Source organism: Schistocerca cancellata, chromosome 1 (assembly GCF_023864275.1).
Source record: "Schistocerca cancellata isolate TAMUIC-IGC-003103 chromosome 1, iqSchCanc2.1, whole genome shotgun sequence".
NCBI lineage: Eukaryota > Metazoa > Arthropoda > Insecta > Orthoptera > Acrididae > Schistocerca > Schistocerca cancellata.
This window is the reverse complement of record NC_064626.1, coordinates 1,077,686,150-1,077,708,098: the sequence shown is the minus strand read 5'-3', so window position 1 is coordinate 1,077,708,098 and position 21,949 is coordinate 1,077,686,150. Positions and strand designations below refer to the sequence as shown.

The 21,949-nt window shown below is 37.2% G+C and overlaps 1 protein-coding gene across 2 annotated transcripts in view; it reads left to right on the top strand.

Annotated features, from left to right (window-relative positions):
* LOC126090883 (mitogen-activated protein kinase kinase kinase 4) overlaps positions 1-21,949 on the top strand; it is a 201,103-nt gene that overhangs the window by 67,826 nt on the left and 111,328 nt on the right. For both annotated transcript variants that reach the window (XM_049907019.1, XM_049907018.1), the window contains exons 10-12: positions 9,022-9,282; positions 15,313-15,474; positions 21,019-21,164. In XM_049907019.1, the coding sequence (XP_049762976.1) occupies positions 9,022-9,282; positions 15,313-15,474; positions 21,019-21,164 (569 nt within the window). The remainder of the gene's footprint in view (positions 1-9,021; positions 9,283-15,312; positions 15,475-21,018; positions 21,165-21,949) is intronic.

Genomic DNA, 21,949 nt, shown 5'->3' with positions numbered 1-21,949 from the left:
AAGGAAAAGGAAGTACAGGAATGAAAATTAGAACATCCATAATGGTCTGCAGAATTCGCTTTTTAAGTGGACTTGACTGCCCACTGAGCACAGTAAGACATTGCTTGGTAACTTTTGTATGATTTGATGGGGATGCATTTAAAAAGAAAATTGTGTTGTAGAAAGGACACATTTTGACAAACACAGTCCAGTTCCCTAAGTTCACTGGCATTATAGGAAATGAGAGGTTTGAAGAATTCATTGTGGCCCTGAAAGAATTACAATAGTTTCATAAGCTTTTGAGAACACTGTCAACCATATGCCTGCTTTAAAGCTGGTTTTGAGATTGTTTGCCATTTCAGTTGAAAGTACCCCTATGCATATGCATATGTATTTGATTGACTTGTTGGGTAATTTTGGTTTTAGTGACAAATCTTTTTACGTTAAAACTGTCCAGGATGTCTACATTGCATCCTCAAGTAGAGTTTCCAAGTCTCGATAAGGGTGCAAAAGTGCTACTATTTCGATCGACATATTTGTGTGAAACAAATTTTTCAATTACGAAACTAAATAAATCAAGATTACTGTATTTACTCGAATCTAAGCCGCACTTTTTTTCCGGTTTTTGTAATCCAAAAAACCGCCTGCGGCTTAGAATCGAGTGCAAAGCAAGCGGAAGTTCTGAAAAATGTTGGTAGGTGCCGCCACAACTAACTTCTGCCGTCGAATATATGTAGCGCTACACGGGCATGCTTTGTAAGCACAAAGATAAATACTGGCGCCAAAACCTCTGTGTCAGTAAATGAATTAAAAAAAAAAAAATGTGGAAGATGAGCTTTTTTCTCCGCCCCGAGTTTCGACTACGGCATTTTCATACATTACTCAACGAAGTAAATACAAATTCCGTATTGTTCATCTCCGAATGTAGCAGAATTTCAATGTAATACGAAAATCCGACTGGCAAGACTGTTTGGAATGTTTGTCAATATGGCCAACTCTACGTTCTGAATTTTTTCCTACATGTGAGAAGAGATGGTTGCTAATAGAAACCTGATGAAATGTGAATCACATGCAGTATTCTCTTCACCATAAGAATAATACGAATATAAACATTTTGCCGTGTATTCTTTCGTGTTTGCTGCTATCTCATTTAAATCCTGTCTGCCTAATAAACTACGAAATTAGAGTGAGACAACAGCAAACACGGAAGAATATATGTATCGTTTCAAGTTTATATTCGTATTATTCTTATGCCTAATAGTGATACAGTCAGAAATGAAGCACGACAACTGACTAGATTTTTAAATCTAAGATGACTCTAATTTCTGTGCAGAATTTGATGTACTAAAGAAGCGGCCGCAAAGATTTTCAAACGGAGAAAAATTTTCGACTAACTCTCATTCAGAACAATGTTCTATCATACGCAGTCTATTATTTGGTTCTTGTTGATCATTATCAAAGAAAGCAGCAGTGTAAGTTAACAACAAATAGCAGTCTCTTGCCGTTGTTTCGGTTATGAGACAATTCCTCTCTTTGTTTTAATTGTAAGCGGCAGTAGCGCGCACAAGAGCAAACCATGCCGCGAGCGGCGACAGGCCGTAAACACGCACTATCAGAATGTGACAAACAAAGCATGACACAGTACAGTAATGCATTTTCAGCTTAGAGTGACGTAAACACCTGTAACAAAGAAAACGGCACTTATCAGCTCAAAGCAAAATAAGCAATCGATTCAAACCAGACGAAACACGTGAAAAAGGAAGGGTACCCGTATGAATACGGACGGAGCGCCTGACACATAGCAATGGCTACCTGGTAAAGCTTAACTGCTAAGCTTACGACTCGAACCAAACTACTGTAGCTGCATCGTCATTCATTCGACCTAAATTGTGTCTCATATTAGAATGTACCAACTTTGTTTCGATTTGGAGGTGCGGCCTAAAACTTTTTTCTCCCCGTAAATTTCGAGTCTCAGATTTCAGGTGCGGCTTAGATTCAGGAAAATTTTTTTCCTTTATTTCGAGTCTCATTTTTCAAGTGCGGCTTAGATTCGAGTGCGGCTTAGATTCGAGTAAATACGGTACTTGGCAACTTGAGTACAAAACTCTGTGAAATTGTTTGTGTCTGTCCCTATACCAACTGTTTGTACCATGTAAAAATTATATTGGGTCTCCAGGCCACCAAGAATAATTAAATAACACTGAAAACTTGTTTGGTTTGTGATCTATGATTTTGAGAAATGCGATATGTAAAACCAAGTCGTATGTAGTGCGAACACACTGCCATTTAAATGTGGCGTGTTTGCAGTTTTCCCCTCTTCCCCCTCCTTGTGCTCAGACAGTGTGGCGTGGCAGTGGGAAAAATGTGCAGCAGGGCTGAGCACTTGGTGCCCGGGCCCAGGCATGGCCCATGAGCCGAAATCTTGGCTATCCCTGCTTTACCTTGTAGGCCTTAAACACTTAACACAAAACCCCAAGTTATTTTATTTTTATTATTTTGACAGAAACTTAAAATCCCGAGTATACTTGGACAACTTAAGAACAGACCTTCAAAAAAATAAAACTCCATTTATATCCATTTCAGCGCTGATAAGTGTTCATCTGCTTGAGCACATCTGGCCCTTCATTTGTAACATGGCTGTCATGTTTTGGTTGAGGTGATCATTATTAGATATTGTCTATACTGTGTGCAGCTTTGGATATTTGACAACAAAATACCGTGTTTTTAACCATTCTCCTGTATTTTTGACTAGGCAGTGCTTTCTGAAAAGAATTGCTATAGTGGTCCTGGGTTTGACGTTAAATTTAGCACCTCACAAAGTGAAGAAGAATCTAATCTTACTTGATTAGAGACTGAAAGTGATGAGACTGTTAATCAGTTGAGTGACAAGTGCTCGCCAATGGTATGGGATAAATACATTCACTGTGCTCTAGCCAGCTCCTCCAAGATTAATGTTCACAGGAAACCATTGTGAAATACATGGTTGGACTTCATAGCTACACAGAAACTAAAAATGACATCAAATTTGAGGATATTTTAGTCAAAGTCCAATGCATGAGTATACTTTGGATTTTATCATTGCTGCTCTTCAAAATTTTGTAACTCATCGTTTTGAGCTTTAAAAGCTACCTTCATGTGTCTACATGTAACTTCATTCTTTATAGGATGTTTTCCATTAATAAAAAATATTATTTTTTTGAAACATAATTTGAAGGGGTTAATAGAGTTCATTATCAATCTGTAGATGAAACAATAATCTAGAGCCATTAACAGAGCCTCTTCCAGGTGTACATCACAGTATGCTGCAACAGACTTCTAGCAAAGAAACTCAATGTAGATTGGTTCTGAAAGAGAGTAGGAAAAAAAGTCTTGCTGCTAGGTAGTAGTCATGGGAGGGTTGTAGGCCAGATGATAGAGGACAAATTAGACACAGGGTACCACGTCACAAGCATTGTGAAGCCAAGAGCTAGCATTAGCCAGGTAACAGAGGGTACCATGTCACAAGCATTGTGAAGCCAAGAGCTAGCATTAGCCAGGTAACAGAGGGTGTGGGTAATTCGTGCAAAGGCTTTGGCAAGGAAATCAGGTTCTTATAATTGGTGGAGCAGGGAATAGCCTGGCTAAGAACAGTAATTACCGCTTTAGGTGTGACCTGGATGAAATAGGAGTAGCAACTATACACACAAATGTGAGTTTTGTGGAGTTCCTGCAGTACCTTGACCAGCCCTGGGCAAATATTGCTGTGAGCTGCGTGATTCAGGCTGAAAGAAGTGAAAATATCAGAAAAGCCTCACAAAATGCTTAATAATGCACAGAAAATTAAGGTTAGCTTATTTTATCAAAATATTAGATGAATGAGTAGTAAGATACAAGAGCTTCTTGTCTGTTTCGAAAATTTAGAGAGCTCTAAAAAGATAGACATCCTGTGCCCGACTGAGCACTACGTAATAACAGGGTTAGATAAGTTACTTAAGATTACACATTGCAGTGTACTCTTGCAGAAATAACATAGGAAAGAAGGAGTTGTTACATATATTAAGACAGAAAACAAGCTCAGAAACATTAAGACAAATAGATTTTGTAGTGCTAAGCACATAGAAGTGTGTGCTTTAAGAAGGAGTTGTTACATATATTAAGACAGAAAACAAGCTCAGAAACATTAAGACAAATAGATTTTGTAGTGCTAAGCACATAGAAGTGTGTGCTTGTGAATTAATACTAAGAAAGTTCACTTTTATTTGTAGCTGTACGTAGTTCTCCACTGGGGAATTTTGAACTGTTTAGATAATCTGGCTTCCTTACTGTGCTATCTGTCAGCTGCAGCAAGTCTCTGGTGAGTTCAGTGTAGATTTTCTGAAGGACACTGATAGGAAAAATGATATGGAAACTGTATTTGGATCCTACAATTTGGTCTCAGTAATTAACTTTCCAACATGGGTGGATAAAGACAGTAGGACCTTAATTGATAACGTTTTCTTTGATGAAACTCAAAGTAAGAAAATAACTGTTCATCTAGTAACAAATGGTCTCTCTGACGATGATGCACAGTTAGTTAGAATACATAACATAGTGCCTAAGTGTGGATACTCCTCAGTGGAAATCATTTAGAATAATTGATAACTTCAGGGCAAATGTTTTTAAGAATAGTTTACAGAATATGACATGGAAGGTAATTTATAATGAACCAAATGCTGACTTAAAATTTAATCTATTCCATGACAAATTCACATCATTATTTGAAAATAGCTTTCAGCATAAGCTAGTCAGAAAGGACACTAAATAGCCAAGTAAAAACCCATGGATCACTGGAGAGATTACAGTATCTTGTGAAAGGAAAAGGAAAATATATCTTTTGGCAAGAACATGTAGGGCCTCTGCAGTAGTTGAACACTATAAAAATACTCAAAACTATCAAGAAGGGTTATTAAAAAATCAAAGAACATGCTCATAATATCAGAAATCAGTACATCCAATAAAAACTTACGGCAACATGGAATGTAGTGAAGTGAGATATAGGACAACGAGCCACAGAACAACACAGCAGCAGTCATAGAGACAAACACATTGAGCAAATTCACAGTAGTGTGTTGAAAATGGAACTTCACCAACTTTCCTTCTGAAATTAAGAAAATTATACTTTCTCTCAAAAGATAAAACCTCATCTGGTTTTGATGGTGTTTCCAATAGAATACTAAAAATTTGTTCCCATGCAATAAGCCCAGTCTTGAAATATGTGATGCATGACTAACTAAGGGTATTTTTCCAGGGAGACTGATAAATGCCATTGTTAAATCCCACATTTAAGAAAGGTGATAAGAGAGACGTAAATAACTACTGATCTATTTCACTGCTGACATCATTCTCCAAAATTTTTGAGATGATGATGTATTCTAGAATAATATCCCACTGTAGCAACAATAGTATTCTCAGCGATTCACAGTTTGCGTTTTCAGAAGGGTTGCTCTACTGAGAATGCCATTTACACATTCACTCACCAGATTTTACAAGCACTAAATAATAAAATAGTTCTAGTTGGTATTTTCTGCACTCTCTCTAAGGCATTTGACTGTTTGAATCACAGTATTCTTCTAGTAAATAAATTGATGTTTTATGGGATTAATGGTATAGCCAACCAATGGATAATGTTATAGCTAACCAAAAGATTATGAGCAAATCTACTTAATAACTCGAGCAATGTAGTTCAGGGACATTATTCTGACTGGAGAGAAATCATGTTTGGGGTCCCCCAAGGTTCAATCTTATTTCCACCATTGTTCCTTCTTTTTCCAATTTAAAGACTTATCAATAGGGGCACCTAATAATTTTCAGGTTTTCACCCTATTTATTATTTCCTCACTATGTGTTACACTTATCATTGGTGTGATACTTCCAGATGTGCAGAATCGAATATGTTGTGTCTTTTGAGGGTGAGACCATTTGCAGAAAACCAGTCTGTGATACTTCTAAGAAGTTTATTTATCATTTCTTCTGTTTCTGTATGTATGTTTGGATGTCTGCTACTGTCATCTGCAAAAGAACTAATTCTGTGTGTTGTATGCGGAATGGAAGAATGAGATATATATGTATCTCCAGCGATATGAAATGGCTAACAAACAGCAAAGTAAAATTTTATAATGAATCGAGAAAGTTTCTCCGTGAGAACTCCTCCTATTCCATAGAAGATTTTCTATTATTGCAATGTGCAAAAGGTGGTGTGTTGGAGTTACTAACTCACATCTACATATTGTTTCTTCTTTTTGTATGTACAAATTAGTTTGCGATTTGAATGTATAAGGGCTTGTTCGACATCATTACAATCTATCATGCAAAATGATCTATAGAACACGTTACTAACTGACTGACTTAATAAATGGATCTGTGGCAGTAATACTTGTTAGCCTAATTTGAAAGAACAACCCAGTACATTTCAGCGACCCTCCACCTCTGCCTGAAGTATTTATCCCTTCATATTTCTCAGAAAGTTTCCAGTTTTATAACCAAAAATTCATGTTCCCCTGTAATGAAGGAAACTTAACTTCGAATAAATGTAATATTTTATCCAGCAACGTCAGATTTCTCAATATTTTTGCACAACAAATCATACCAAAAATGATGTGGATTGGAGATATCTTTAACATGGTGCATCAATTAAACTGCATATTCGAAAATCACCAAATGTGGAACTTCAGCTTCACAACCACGCAAATCAACATCACGCCTGTTCAGTTTGCTTCTGTCACCCAATTACACCATAGGAAATTTGATGTCATGCAAACGTGTTCTGGGTGGTAAAACAAACCACTGATAATACTTACTTCACTTTTTATTCAACTTTTTTAAATTTTGTGAATGAAATATGGGGGTGACAGTGTGACCTGTTGTGTGGACCAGGGCCTAGGCTAGATTGAAAGGTATCAGATGCCATGTTAATTTAAGTTTTTGCAAAACTAAGGTGCCATATGTGGTGTTCTTTATTTTGCATATAATGAAAATATCTAGTTCAATTAATGCATTGCACCATTTTTTTGTACAATATGCTGTGCAAAATAGTCAGGAACATTTAAGTGATGACTAAAATTGCTACTGGACTGTAGTTCTTTGTCATCACATCTAGAACAGTAGATGTTCATGTGGAAAATCCACTGTAATTTTAAGAATATATAAAGTTCTCAGAATTGAGAAAAAGTCAAAATACAATTTCAGCATTTAAAGAAAATAATCCTTTTGAAAATGCAGTGTAATTGAATAGACAAAAAAGTCTACTCACCAAGTGGTAGCAGGAAAATACATGTATACAAGTTATGAAAAGTGTGCAAGCTTTTGGAGCCAGTGGCTCCGGAAGCTTGCAAACTTTTAATTATTCTTATATGTGTGTGAGTAGATTTTTTTATCCATCCAGGTACATTATAATTTTAACATTCAGTAACTCTTAGTTATCAAAATTAATAAACTGCTGACCTCAGATTTACCATTTTACATGGAAAGGGGAAAAAAAATGTCATTCCAGGACGTTTCACAAAAACTACCAGTTCTGTGTTATGTTGCTATAAACTGCAGATTGAATGTTATTTTCCACTTTATCATCCACACAAAATTTTCCCGTCCCTATCTATAGATACTGTCAAGTGGCTAACACTGTTCCTTTCAAGGGATTGCCTTCAGCAGAGACAACCAGGCTGTGGTTTGTTTTGTGGCATTGCCACATATTCACAATCAGTTGATAGCTATAACAATTTTTAATATTTCATCCACTGTCACTACACATTATTTGAGTCTAAAGACTACTTGTGTGTGAACACAAACATCTGAACACAAATCTTGCTTCATCTTCACAAAGTGTGCATGAATCCATTGAAAAATGGTATATTTATAAAGGTTATGAAAATCATTGAGCAGGAATAGTCTCCTTCCATTGCCATAGTTCTCATTTAGTCAACATTTTTACTATTATTATTAGATTGATCACAATTCGCACCATTTTTGGAGTTTATTCCTATTTTCAGGCAATGTTTTAAACGTACGTAGGCTTTTATACAGGATGACTTAGCTGCCTCTACTGATTCATATTATGCAACCCGCTCTGTGTCTGTATCAGAACAGTATCCAAATGATGTCGGCTATCTAGTCAATATAAGTGCCCTCTCAGAGTTTTGAGCAACTGTCAGAAACAGGATCGTACTGTTAAAAATACAGGTGAGAATTGGCCATGAGTTACTCAGTATTTTTTGGACCAATTATCTTATTTCTGCCCTAAATATACAAATCCCTCCAATCTTTCTTTGTGTAATTGACACTATAATCAGTCAGGTTTTGGATGTCTCTGTAAGTATATTACGTTTATTGTACTTAATCATACGTAAATGGTTTCGAGGTTATATACCAGAAAGTTGTTACTTTCATGCTTCCCATTTTGATATCTCCTATTAATTTCATTGTCGCTTTATAAGGAACATTTCAGAATAAAGTTAGAGACTTCCAAAACCTTTATGACTACACCACCAGTTACTCAAAGAAAGATTGGAGACAATGGGATAAGTGTGGCAAAAGTAAGGTATATCTTGGTCCAAAAATACTGTGTAATTCATGACCAGTCCTCAGTTGTATTTTTTATGGTGTGGTTCTATTTACCAACAGTCGCCCATAGCTCTGAAAGGGAACTAATATTGATTACACCGCTGTCGCCTGTCTGGATACTGTTCCTGTTACGGACATAGCGTGGGTTGCGTAAAACGATTTGGTAAGGGCATCTAATTCACCCTGTATAAGCAAGGAGGATCGTTTGTCCACATGACAAAAAAGACCTCTTTATGTTGTTGTTTTTCAGTTTGTATTGTGGTTTTCAGCACCATTTGAAAGAACTGTTGATATTGTCTATAATGTGTCATGCACATAACACATTAATAGCGGACTGCTGTTGCATGTTATAAAAACACATTTACCAATTATTTATTTAAGTGTGATGATACACTTGGTTTTTGCAATTTGTTATGTAAGTCAAATTTGATGTTATAATTAATAAATTTTCTTTTTATGTTTATACAGGGTGCAGAATCCAGTAGCACACTTATTAATCCTCCAAATTCGTGTCCTTTTAAAGGCACATCTTTCGAGTTACCAGAACACGAACAAGAAGAACTGTCTCGCTATGGGTACTGGAGCACAGAAGCACGCAGTTTGCATTTACCTTCATACCGTTCTGCATTTCTTTTCTTGTCTCGAATTCCTTTGGAAATCATTCATGAATTTTTACGTATGCGACTCGAACAGAAACCAGAAAACCCTTCTGCTTTGTGTATTCGACAGGTAAGTGGTTTTTGAATTGTATGCATTCTACATAAATTATATTGATTAACTGCTATGTTTAACAACTATAGTTGTGATCTGCCTGCCTTTGACCAAGGAAACATAGATAAACAAGTAATTGTGTTTACAGGACATGGCTAAAACAAAAATAAACAGTTTATGTAAAAAATCTAAATAAATGTAAATTTAAATATTTGCTGTAAGGACAATAGTGAGGAAATTCTAAATTTGTCTGTGAAATACTCGAACCTTTGTTCAGACAATTCCTATTTTTTTCTTTAATTGTATGTTTCAGCCTCAGGTCACACAAATGATATCAGTACCATACTTCTTAGCAAGTCATCATCAGATGATCTTTTTAAACAGCACAGGAAAGGGGGTAGCAGAATATGTTTAGGAAACTAAATTAAGAAATTAAACTAACTTCTATAGACAACCACATGCAATTACATAGTAACTTGTCAAAGTACAACTTCCAGGAGAGGCGCTAACAATGTAAACATATTTGCATTCTGATTCTTTCATATGTGAATCAGTACATAACAGTGTAAAGCTGATAACTTTTAAATCACTGATTGTGAAGTAGAGCCTTATCAAAGTGAAAACTATTTTAAAAAACCATCTAACTACTGGTGTATGTAAGCAAGACGTACACCAGAAGTGTAATGACGCCTACCTAATGATGTGATCCGCAAGTGGCAAATTGATCACTGGTGGTTGCAAGAGTACGCTAACCAACCAGTGTAAAAGAACTGATAAATCCAGCTACTATTAGACAATTGGGAACCAGCAGTAAAGGATGCCCAAAAAAGGAGAAAGGCAAAAACCAGGGACAGGGTGAGTCACAGGAATTAGACATTTTTGAAATGAACAATACACGCTTAATTTGTAGCGCAAAAGTGAATTTACTACTATAGTATCTTTGTAATTACATGTCATTTGAAATGCATATTATGAATGGAAGATAATGTCTGGCAGGTGGTGTCCACTTTCTTGATTGCAGGTTTCAAGCCTGTGTTGTAAATCTGTGTAAGCACGGGCCAACATTTCATGATCAGTTACCTCTACTTCCTGCATGATTGTGTTCTTCAAACCAGTCAAGCGGCAGAGTTTGTGGGAATAGACAAGAGAATTGAGGTATCCCCACAAAAAGAACCTGCAAGTGCTGTATCGGGGGATCTTGGAGGCCACATGATGTCTCTGAAATGGGGAACTACTCTCCCTGGAAAGATGCGATAAATCATGTCCGTAGATCCACATTTGTAAAATGCATTGTGGTGCCATCTTGATGAGAATAAACATTGTTCTTGTTTTGTAGATGTTGCTGTCACAGCTGTGGATACAAGAAAGTGTTAAGCAAGTAAATGTAATGTGCAGTGTTGTCTGTCACAGTGGCACCATTTTTATTAAAAAAAATAAAATAAAATAATGGTGGGCCAGTGATGTCAAAATTACTAATCACACACCGTATCATTACATGCTCTGAAGAGAGTGGTGTCTTGTGAATGATGCATGGATTCTCAGAAGCCCAGTAATGGAAATATTGCTTATTAACCTCCCAATCAAATGAAAATGAGCCTCATCACTCCTGATAATTATTTAAATTTCACTGTCTTCAAGCAGCACTTGCATTCGAATGACCAAGTCCTCTCATTGCTCATAATATGTACCCTTCAGCTGCTGGTCAGTACTCATCTTGTCTGGATGAGATGTTACATTATTCTTCAAAATTGTGTGCAGCAATCCACAACTTAAACTTACCTTGCGCATATTGTTGTGCAGACCACTCTGGGGTTCGAATCAACACCTCTCTCACTATCTTGATGTTTTCTGGTGTCATTGCAGGCTTCTTAGAACCACATGGGTTCTGTATAATACTTCCTGGGGTGGCCTAAGACCAATAACCCACCTGAGAATCATATTGCGGTTCGAAATGGTATCACAGCATCCACGGTTGAAACGGCTCTACTCTGCTAAGACATACCCAGCATATTGTACATGTATGTTATACTCAGACAGGCAGTGCTGTACTGTCCACTTCAGCATCACTACTGAAAAGGCATCTGATAGCAAGAACACTGCTGAAGGTTCCCACACTCCACCTCCATGCGGGGGTGTCATACTAACCATTTCAAAGATGCCCAGTTTTCGTTGGTCACCCAGCATCTTAACAGATCAGAAAATACTTCAAAAAAGGCTTTGTTATGTGAATTATTTTGTTTGTTTAGAAGTGATGTGACAGTTAAAGAAATTGAAATTTTTATTATTTTTTAAAAAGTGTATGCAGATGGTATCCTTTAGAAATGTAATGACAGATATCTAGATGGTTATCTTTGCTTCCTACTTTAATCTGCTATTTTTTCTTCTTTTTTAAATGAGTACTGATCACTATATTATTACATCCTGTATTATAACGTTGTCGAAAGTGTATATTAAAAGATCTGTGTAAAATGTTGGACAGGCAACACATGTTATCTTATGCACCTGAGTTTGAATTTGAGTGTTCATTATGATCTACTCTTTTCTTATGGTATATTTTGTGCTGAAGCTGATGGTCTTTACAGAAGATTACTCTCGTTTTATTCTTAGTGAAAGAATGAACAATCTCTTCAAATGATTTTCCTCTGCAAGTAGTGCAACACTTTTTTTTGTTCGGCATTTGTCGTCTACACTACTCATCCACTTCTTAATTTCCCATGCATTTTAATGACACTCGTTCCTTCATAACTGGTAGACCCACCTACCTGTTTTAATATATCAAGTTCTTAATTTAGGGTTAGACTTCGTAATCTGTGTATCATGAACTAAATATGTCCACTTATGTTAAGCGGGGTGGGTAAAAGTCTAGGTTGGTTGGTTGGTTGGTTCGGAGAGTAAAGGGACTAAACTGCAGGGTCAACAGTTCCTGGTAAAAGTCTAGATCAGGGCCAGTGGTGTACTTACCTGTTTGGTGTAGCAAAGTTATTTAGCTTTCACTGTGAAGTATGATGGAAAGGAAAGATTGTAGGACAGCTGCTTGGTCTATGCAACCAATGAGAGAGCAGCAGACGCACAATGCGTTTCTAAGCAATAGTGTCCCATTCCCATGTCAGTATGTCTGTAATCGTAACATATTCAGAAAAAACAAGCAAATAGTTTGACAACTAAGATTATTAGCCTACTTTAATTTAAGTTGTGCTATTAGGTTCAACCTCATCACATCCTTGTAGTTGGTAACATATTTGTAAGAATATGTGACAACAAAGATTATTAATTAATTTTTTACAAACAAAACTGTATTCCAACCTAAACTAGGCATCAGTCTAAGCAGCAGATCAGTCTATTACCACAAACAAGTAGTTCAGCTTTCACCTTCATTGGCATCTCCACTGTCACATTCCATCCTACCACAACCTTGCAATTCATGAGTTCATGACATATCCCAAAAAAAAAAAAAAGAAAAACTGCGACAGTGCAGAAAATGGTTTCAACTTTGAGGCTAAAAATTCATTGCCTCTTTTCTCACCTCTCATTGGTCACATGAAAGTATCATCTCATTGGGTCGCAAAATTGATGCTTTGCCAACTTGTGAGTTGTAGAGAAACACTGCCGTGACTGATGCTGGTCTGGATCAAGATGTTAGCCAGGTGGTTACAATGGCTTCTGATCAATGATGGCATCTGAACAGATTAACGTACGTTAGACATCAAAATTTTGTCTGATACTCTGTTTCCATGTAGTAAGCTCTAAAGAATGGATGATCTTTTTTTTTCTATTTCTTACGTCAATTTTATTTTAGAGTGCACCCTCCCACCACCACCTACTCCAGTCCTGTAACCCAGAAGGTGTACACAATCAAAGGCAGAGCCACGTGTGAAAGCACCCACGTGATTTACCAACTGACCTGCCTACACTGTGAAGCTTTCTATGTGAGAATGACCAGCAACAAACTGTCCACTCACATGAATGGACACAGGCAGACAGTGTTTGTAGGTAATGAGGATCACCCTGTGGCTAAACATGCCTTGGTGCACGGCCAGCACATCTTGGCACAGTGTTACACCGTCCGGGTTATCTGGATACTTCCAACTAACACCAACCTGTCAGAACTCCTCCGGAGATGGGAACTTGCCCTTCAGTATATCCTCTCTTCCCGTTACCCACCAGGCCTCAACCTCCGCTAATTTCAAGTTGCCACCGCTCATACCTCCCCTGTCATTCAACAACATCTTTGCCTCTGTACTTCCGCATCGACTGACATCTTTGCCCAAACTATTTGCCTTTACAAATGTCGGCTTGTGTCTGTATATGTGCGGATGGATATGTGTGTGTGTGCGAGCGTATACCTGTCCTTTTTTCCCCCTAAGGTAAGTCTTTCCGCTTCCGAGATTGGAATGACTCCTTACCCTCTCCCTTAAAACCCACATCCTTTCGTCTTTCCCTCTCCTTCCCTCTTTCCTGATGAAGCAACCGTGGGTTGCGAAAGCTTGAATTTTGTTTGTGTGTTTGTGTTTGTTTGTGTGTCTACCAACATACCAACGCTTTCGTTTGGTAAGTTACATCATCTTTGAAACTTCCTGGCGGATTAAAACTGTGTGCCCGACCGAGACTCGAACTCGGGACCTTTGCCTTTCGCGAAAGGCAAAGGTCCCGAGTTCGAGTCTCGGTCGGGCACACAGTTTTAATCCGCCAGGAAGTTTCATATCAGCGCACACTCCGCTGCAGAGTGAAAATCTCATTCTGGATACATCATCTTTGTTTTTAGATATATTATTTTGGAGTGAAGTAGATTTAATACTTACCTTATACCTTTGGTGTCAAAAGTTACCAACTGTATACTGTTACTTAGATAACTGTAGACTTCAGTCCCAACAATCAGAACACAGATACAGGCTGATTCTGTGGTGATGTTATAAACTTTCAGGGATGATGGAGAAGGGTAAATGTATCAATTTGAGGTGGGGAGCCGGATCCACAAATGACAGTGTCGAACGTTATAAGCAAAAATCGTTTTGACAGTATATACATGCAGTGGTGCTGTTGTTGCTATTATTGAAGTGTAGACAACCTTCAGTGGTGGCAGTCTGGACCACAACAAGGAAAAAGGTCTAGTAAAAATAAGACTCTAAATGCATACCTGAAGAGCAATGAATACTTGTTCATCTTAGACTCCGTGAAACCATCTCTTCTATTGCGAGCTTTTTGGTTTCCATATTTTTACAGGAGTTAGTATGGACCAAGACAAGAAAAGAATTTCATTAAGTATAGGCTCTAAAATACATACCTGAAGAGCTATGAACACTTCTTCATCTTTGGTATCGTGAAACATGTATCTTCTAATGAAAAAGTGCTCAAGCCGATGTATACTAGTTATTTTGTTCTTGCTTTGGACCATTCTACCACATCCAAATGTTGCCTACCCTACAATCTTAGCAACAACAGTACCAGTATGTGTATTTCACTGTCAGAGATACTAGAATAATTTTTGCATATAACTTTTGACTTGGTTGTTTCTAAACTAGGGCGCCTTACCTCAGGTTGATACATTTACTCGTGTCAATCATTCCGGAAATTTTGCAACATCATCATTGAATCACCCTGTATGTTTACATTGTTTGCATCTCTTGCGGCCTGTTCAGTTGTTCTTAGGTGAATTACTGTGTAACGTATTCAAGAGTGTGTAATCCTATGTAGGAGTTAGTTTGGTTTTGTAATTTAGTTTCCTAGTATTTTACTACCCACTTTTCTTTCTTTTTAAACAGATCATCATCATTACTTGCTGAAAAGTTGAAAGTGCCAATGATACCATTTGTGTGACCTGAATTTGAAATATGTAGCACAAAAATTCATTTACAAGATATGCACTGTGTTCTCCTAATGCAATATTATATCTGGTTTGTGTTCGTCGTGTATGTGTTCATGGTTTTTTACTTTCTACATTTCATTTGCGACTTCTTGCGTGCCATTTTTCTACTTTATAGAAAACTGCACTGTATGCTCGCATGTACTTGCGTGTTAAATATATATGTCTATACATATTATGACTTACAGTTAATGCGTGAAATGAAGGAGGGCATCCGAATAGCTGTTCTCCATAGGCAGAGGTATTTGTCACTTGTTCATGCTGTTCTTTGGGATTGTGAAAAAGACATTATTGAAGGCTTTGAAGAAGGTGTCAAAGAATTTGACCGAAGTGTGAAGATGGTGTTAGAGGTAAGCTTTTAACATACTTATGTTCTTATTTCACTGAACGCCTCTTTCATATAGTAAAATGTTCTGCATCTTCAGTACTCTATAATGTTGTGTTTGTTGGTTTCAAACTTTGCTCTGTGAATTGTTGTATTAACATGTATCATGAGTTTAGTCATTATTTTTTCTGACACTGGTTTGACTCTTGTCTTCTCCAATATGAAAACTGTGAACAAAAGAACTACAGGACACTAAAACAAGAGACAAAAGCATGAGCAGTTAACAGTACTATAACAAAGCCAAAAAAGTAGATACAAGTAGCTAAAAAAATCATCATTGCTGAAAGAAAAATGTGGATTAAACAAAAAACCAGATCAAGTCAGTGAAAATAGAGAACACAGTGGTTGCAGTTGGTAAAAAAACTAGCAGAAAAGCTCACTGGTAATTATATACATGTGGCACAGACTTAAGACAAAAAAAGAAAGGCACTAAGGTATCAACAGAAGCACAAGTTCATGTTTGTGAAACCTGTGCCAGAAGAGGAATTAAAAAAAGCTATACAGAAACTAAAGATGTAGAAATTAGCTGGGATATCACATAATATAGCTTAGAAAAAAATCTAATCAACAAGTGGCAGCAGGTGAACGCACATACATAAAAAAGGTTTTACTTGTGCAGGCTATTGGAGCTAGTGGCTCTTTCTTCCAGCAGAAGATCAGAAGGGGAAGGAAGACGGTTGAAGGGAAAGGAACTGGAGAGGTTTAGGAAAAGAGGTAGGGTTCAGAAAATTAACCCAGAACCCTGGGTCAGGGAAGACTTACTGGACAGAATTAGTCTTTCCTTCTCATCCTGTCTGGTAAGTCTCCCCTGACTCAAAGTTTTGGACTCCTTTACCTAAACCTCTCCAGTTACCTTTCCCTTCACCCCTCTTCCTTCCCCCTCAACCCTTCTGCCAGAAGAAGGTGCCATTGGCTTCGGAAGCTTGATAAGTAAAACCTTTTCTTATATATGTGTATATCCTGCTGCCACTTAGTGAGTAGATTTTTTTATCAATCCAATTACATTATATTGCATAAAAGAGCTTGTAAGTTAACAAATGGTCACATCATTGGTGTATATGACAGAACTGTCCTTTCAGAGAGCTAATGTTTCCAGGGGAAGTCAAAATATGTATGATGCTTTCAATGTACAAGTAAGGGAATAAGGATGATGCTAATAACTAGGATGATACTAATAACTACAGACTATTTTATATCAGTGTTCTTAAAAATTCTATAAATGCTTATGAATAATATGCTCACCAGTCATTACCTTAAAAGAGCACAAATGTCATGAGCACTCTAGATGGTGTAAAATTGGTACTGGGCAGTCATGTGACTCTCCACTGCTGCTGTGAGTTGGGGCAGTGAAGTGTGAATATACCAGTCAGTTGTATGGAATTAGCACAGTAGTGTGGGTCAACATGGAGATGTTACAGAATGGCAGAAATGAGCTATTGTGTTTGGACATGCTCATGACCACACCATGAATAAAGTCACCTGATTTGTTGTTATATCAATCTGGTCTGTCCAATATGTCTACAAGAAATCATGTACTACTTGCAGTATAAGAAGGGTGGTTGTGAAAAGGTCCTAACAGACAGGGACTGGAGACAAATGTCACACCTTGTCAGTGACAGTTGTTTTTAAACCCAACAGGAACTGCTGCTTTCAATGAATGAAGGTCCATTCAATCAGTTTCTGTGCGAACACTTCATAAAGAACTGCATGCAAAGTTTGTTTGGTTTCAGATATTTGCAAAAGACTGTTGATCACATGGCACATGGAGCTGTATATCTTCAACGGCCCAAACAACACAAAAAATACATAGCAGCTTTCTAGACTAGATGCTTGTAGTGTGGTCCGATGAGTCATGTTTTTGCCTCTTTTCAAATGATCAAAGCTTCGAATGCATCAACAAATGAATGAGGTGTTTAACCTGCTTTGTGTGAGGGGTGTAGTTCAGTCTGGAGGGTTCTGCGATGTATCAGGGGATGCACTCACTCAAGTCAGTGTGAATATGTACCATTACATTTACTTAAACTTTCTCAGAGACTGAGTCATTTCTACAGCTTCATAATAAGTTCATTGTGAAACACCCATCTTCACAGATGATAAAAGGTGTGTTCACTGGTCTGCATGCATATTTTTCCAAGTCAACAGACACTCAGACACTGTATCACACCTTAATTGGCTAATTGAATTACTCAATCATCATTCAATAGAAAATGTCTGGAGTTATTTTGCAAAGTGGGTGAAAAGTACCAATCAGCATCCACTCAATCCACTCTACATGGTGGCCCTATGGGATATGATCATCAATGAGTGGTTTCAGTTGGATATGAAATATTCAGAAGAAATGTGTAGATACCCTTCCCTGCCAAACTGAGGTCTTTATCGAGTCCAGAAGTGGTTACTTGGTGTTTGCATGATTTCTCCTTGGGTGACTGATTCTACAAGACGATTCAGTACCTACTTATACTGTGCCTCCTGAAATACAAGGAATCAATGTGATTTTCTGGTCCATAGATATTTTAGGACAGTTGCATGAATTGTGGTCCAAACCCAATGTTCTTGCCAGCTGAATTTGGAGATCCATCTGTAGTAATACTGTTCAACTTTCCCAACAGAGAGCTGAGTTTCTTGACAAATCCTTTAACTTTCAAAACTAAATCATTTGCTTTAGTGGTGTCTAAAAGCACTAACTAGGTTATACTGAAGTTTCCACTAAAAACATGGACAAAATAGAGCAGCTACACAATGTCAGTTATGGTACTTTATCCACTGCAAGAGAAACCAGCCAAATTTTTCACATGTGTGCATAAACCTTTGGAACATACAATGCGTTCTGTGTCATCAGTTTATCACTTTTACCCACTTGATAAACAAATACTTTCAAACTTATTTAGGCTCTCTAGACAGACAAATTCGACCACATCCAGCAGGCATTTATTGAACTCACTGCCTGGAGATGCCTGTTCTCTTTTGCATTATTGTATGCAACAACAAAACTAGCTTTTTCGTCATATGATTGTTTTGGCTGTATTTGTTAAAAAATGTTTAGTTACTTCAGCTTCACCATTATTTGGAATGAATGTGCGTCCTTGTGTCTTTGGAAAATTAACTGTTAAGCCTGAAATGTTTTGTATCAAACTTTCATTGTGAGTGTGCTCTTTGAAAATTGTGAAGCTTTCTTGGCAAATTACTCACCTAGATTTATCGCCAAAACCTGCAGAAAATACCCTGTTATTCAGTCTTTATTGAACTTCTGATACTCTCTGTATGCTTTCATCTCACTGAATGGTACCATAACACCTCACTGCTACCTTTCACAAAGGGAAATTTGAACACTAGAACTTGTTGTGAGATTTTGAAGGGGATTTGCCACAACATCAGAAACATCAAACATTTCATTGTTTGTTAGTTTATTTAATTCATAAGTTGTGTATTGACAGCAAATAATAATTTAGAAAAGATGTTTGTTCATCTGTCCCTGAGAATACATTACAAACTACCCTAGTACTGTTGGTAGGTGCTTGGTGTAGGTTTCAAGCAGAGTACATGAAGAAGTTACAGAAGCAGAACAGCTCTGGATTTTTATGGCCGTGTTGGTCCAAAGATTAGCACAGGCCAGTCTGCGAATGTCCCTTTCTATCGTGCTGGAAGAAATTGTATCTAAATAGTTTCATACTTTTGATATATGTTTAGCCTATCACTTATGATTAAAATTAAGTTAATTTATGTATTTTTTGTTGATAATAGTTTTATTACTACAAAGCAAATGGAAATCATATGTTTCTTTAAAAGACGATACGTATAGCTCCTGAAGAACAAAGTTGTTTCCATGTTATTTAGATCCTTAATACAAGCCAAAAACAAAAGCTGCTTGTATAGCCTAACATGCGGCATGCTAACTTGCTAGACGGGAGTGATCCAGACTCGGATTGAATCTGTGCAGCAGATTAATGTCCTACCATTGGTCTGTAGCACTGGCAAGCCTGAGTGTGGATTTTAGGTTGTTTCACACTTGTTTGGACAAATTCTTGTTTGGACAAATGTTGGGCTGGTCCTAAATCCCCACTTCAGAAAATACAGTACACAAAGAGTTAATGTACATTAATACACAGAACAAAGCTTATACAGTATGATTCAGAGACGGGTGACGCAAAAGCCTTCCCTTCTTTAAGTCCTTTGAGGACTTTTATGGCAGGAAGAGCATCTGGCCATTAAGTTAAATAAAATAAATTTGCCGAATAATGAAAACAAATATCCCTTACCACTGGATAGACGTTAGGAGAGAGAAATATAGTAATGGCAATATTAATGTTGCTCACTTTTCTGTGCCCTTCTATTTTGGTGTAGAGTAACTCCAATTAGTAGTTTCTGTAAGTCTAACCATTCATTAATACACAGGATTTGACTGTTAAATGGTATGAGACAATTTGTCATGAGCATGTAATTGAGTGTTCTGAACTACAGATTTCTCCTATTGTTAAATCTGAACAGGCATCTCTGTGATTAAGACTGAGCCATGGCTAATGTTTTTATCGTGGCATAACATAGCTTCCAGAATGGAATCTCTCTCTCTCTCTCTCTCTCTCTCTCTCTCTCTCTCTCTCTCTCTCTCTCTCTCTCTCCAATAGCTTTTGTTAGCTGAAGTGAACACAGCAAATTACAACTTTCACAGTCCGGACACTGCTATGTAGCCTCTGACCTGCCCAATTACATCCTATGACTAGATGCTTCCAGTCCATTGAAACACTTGGTGGAAAAGCTAGTATCCGAGTTTGATGTCTCATAAGGAAATTAGATCTGTAGTCTGATACAAAAATTGTGATACATTTATTGCAAGGATATCATGACAGTTATGTATGTTTGTTGATGTTTCATGTTCATCCTTTTTGCAATACGGTAACTACCTTTTTTCTTTTCCCTAACGTTGTATGTAGTGTCAAAAGGAAAATTCACTCTAGAAAACTATAAAATTATGAGACTGGATTGCTGGCAAGTGCTTACCTTCAAGAGGAAAAATATCAGTACTACCAATAGACACATACCAAAATACATGACAATATCCTAGCTTTCTGAACTAATTGTTCATACATTGGGATAAGATGGGGAAGGTTAAAAAAGAATGGCAGGTTATACAGATTCCAGGATGAGGGATCTGGTAAGGAAAGACAAATATCACTCCCCTTCCTACTAGTTCTGAAAGCTAGGATAGTATTGTTATGCTGTGTATTTTTATACCTATGTTCCTATTGACGATACTGAGGTTTCACTTCCTAGAGGTAAGTACTGGTCAGCAATTATGTCTCGTAATCTTGTCAGTTGTGTGTAGTACACTATACATAAATGGAATGGCACATTAAAGCCATGTAACCACACAATACCTCGACAATTCCATCAAATATTCCTCTGAACAGAGAAAAATTATTTTATCATTATTGTTCACTTGACTTTCTGAAAAGCATAAGTCTCAAACACAATGTTACAGTGGTATTAATGTTCCTGTTTCATTATTTTGTAGCTGTATTTGGAATATCTGCAAAAATGGGTTCCTATGGTCCAGCATGAGCAGTTCCAAAAGAATCTTCTTGAAGAAGAGTGGCTTTTTATTAAAAAAATGTGTCCTTATATTCCATGTGGAGAGGGTGCAGCAAGTACTAGCTTCTGGTGAGATGCATAATTCTATTAACTTTGTGTTCTAATATTGTTAAGAAGCTGAGTAGTTGTAAAAAAAAAAAATTAATACAAAATACTGGGTTGGTGAGTTGGAAAAGGGGTGCAACGGGGCTGGCTTTGTCTGTGCAGGCTGCAAATTAAAATTCACCTACCTCAGAACGGCGTCTGCTCAATGTCCCTTCACTCGGCAACGTAGATACTTACAAGATGATGTAAAAGCAGCATTGATAAAAAAGACCATCTAATATATACAATTACTGAGGCCGCACAACTCTAGTAATGAAAGATAAACTGTCATTCAATTTTATTGGGCAGTAAGAAAATGGTTAGCTTCTGGAAAATAATTTCCAAAATTTCCACACAAAAATTTTTATTTTGTCCTTATAGCCAAAGAGGATGGTACTATTCAGTTCACAGTTCATACACACACTTCATACGCACAGCAGCCAGAAATCTGTCCAGACCTGACCCAAATTAAACAATGTTTTCACAGTCATTAATTTCACCACTAATTTGAGTTATTACATTCAGTCCTTCTTGTGGATTTCTAAAAAAGAAATTGCTCACCAAAAATGCTAAGTGGTTGAATACTGAAACATGCCACGCGGATACTATGAAGGCCAAATTTTCACACACGAATATCTTTCCAACAAAACAATTCCAGAACTTCCAAACTTCACAAAAGTGTTGGTAAATGCAATTGCTATTACGGCCACACAATCTGGAAGCAAGAAGCCAAATATTTCTTCATTTTACACATTATTTTGACTCGCACT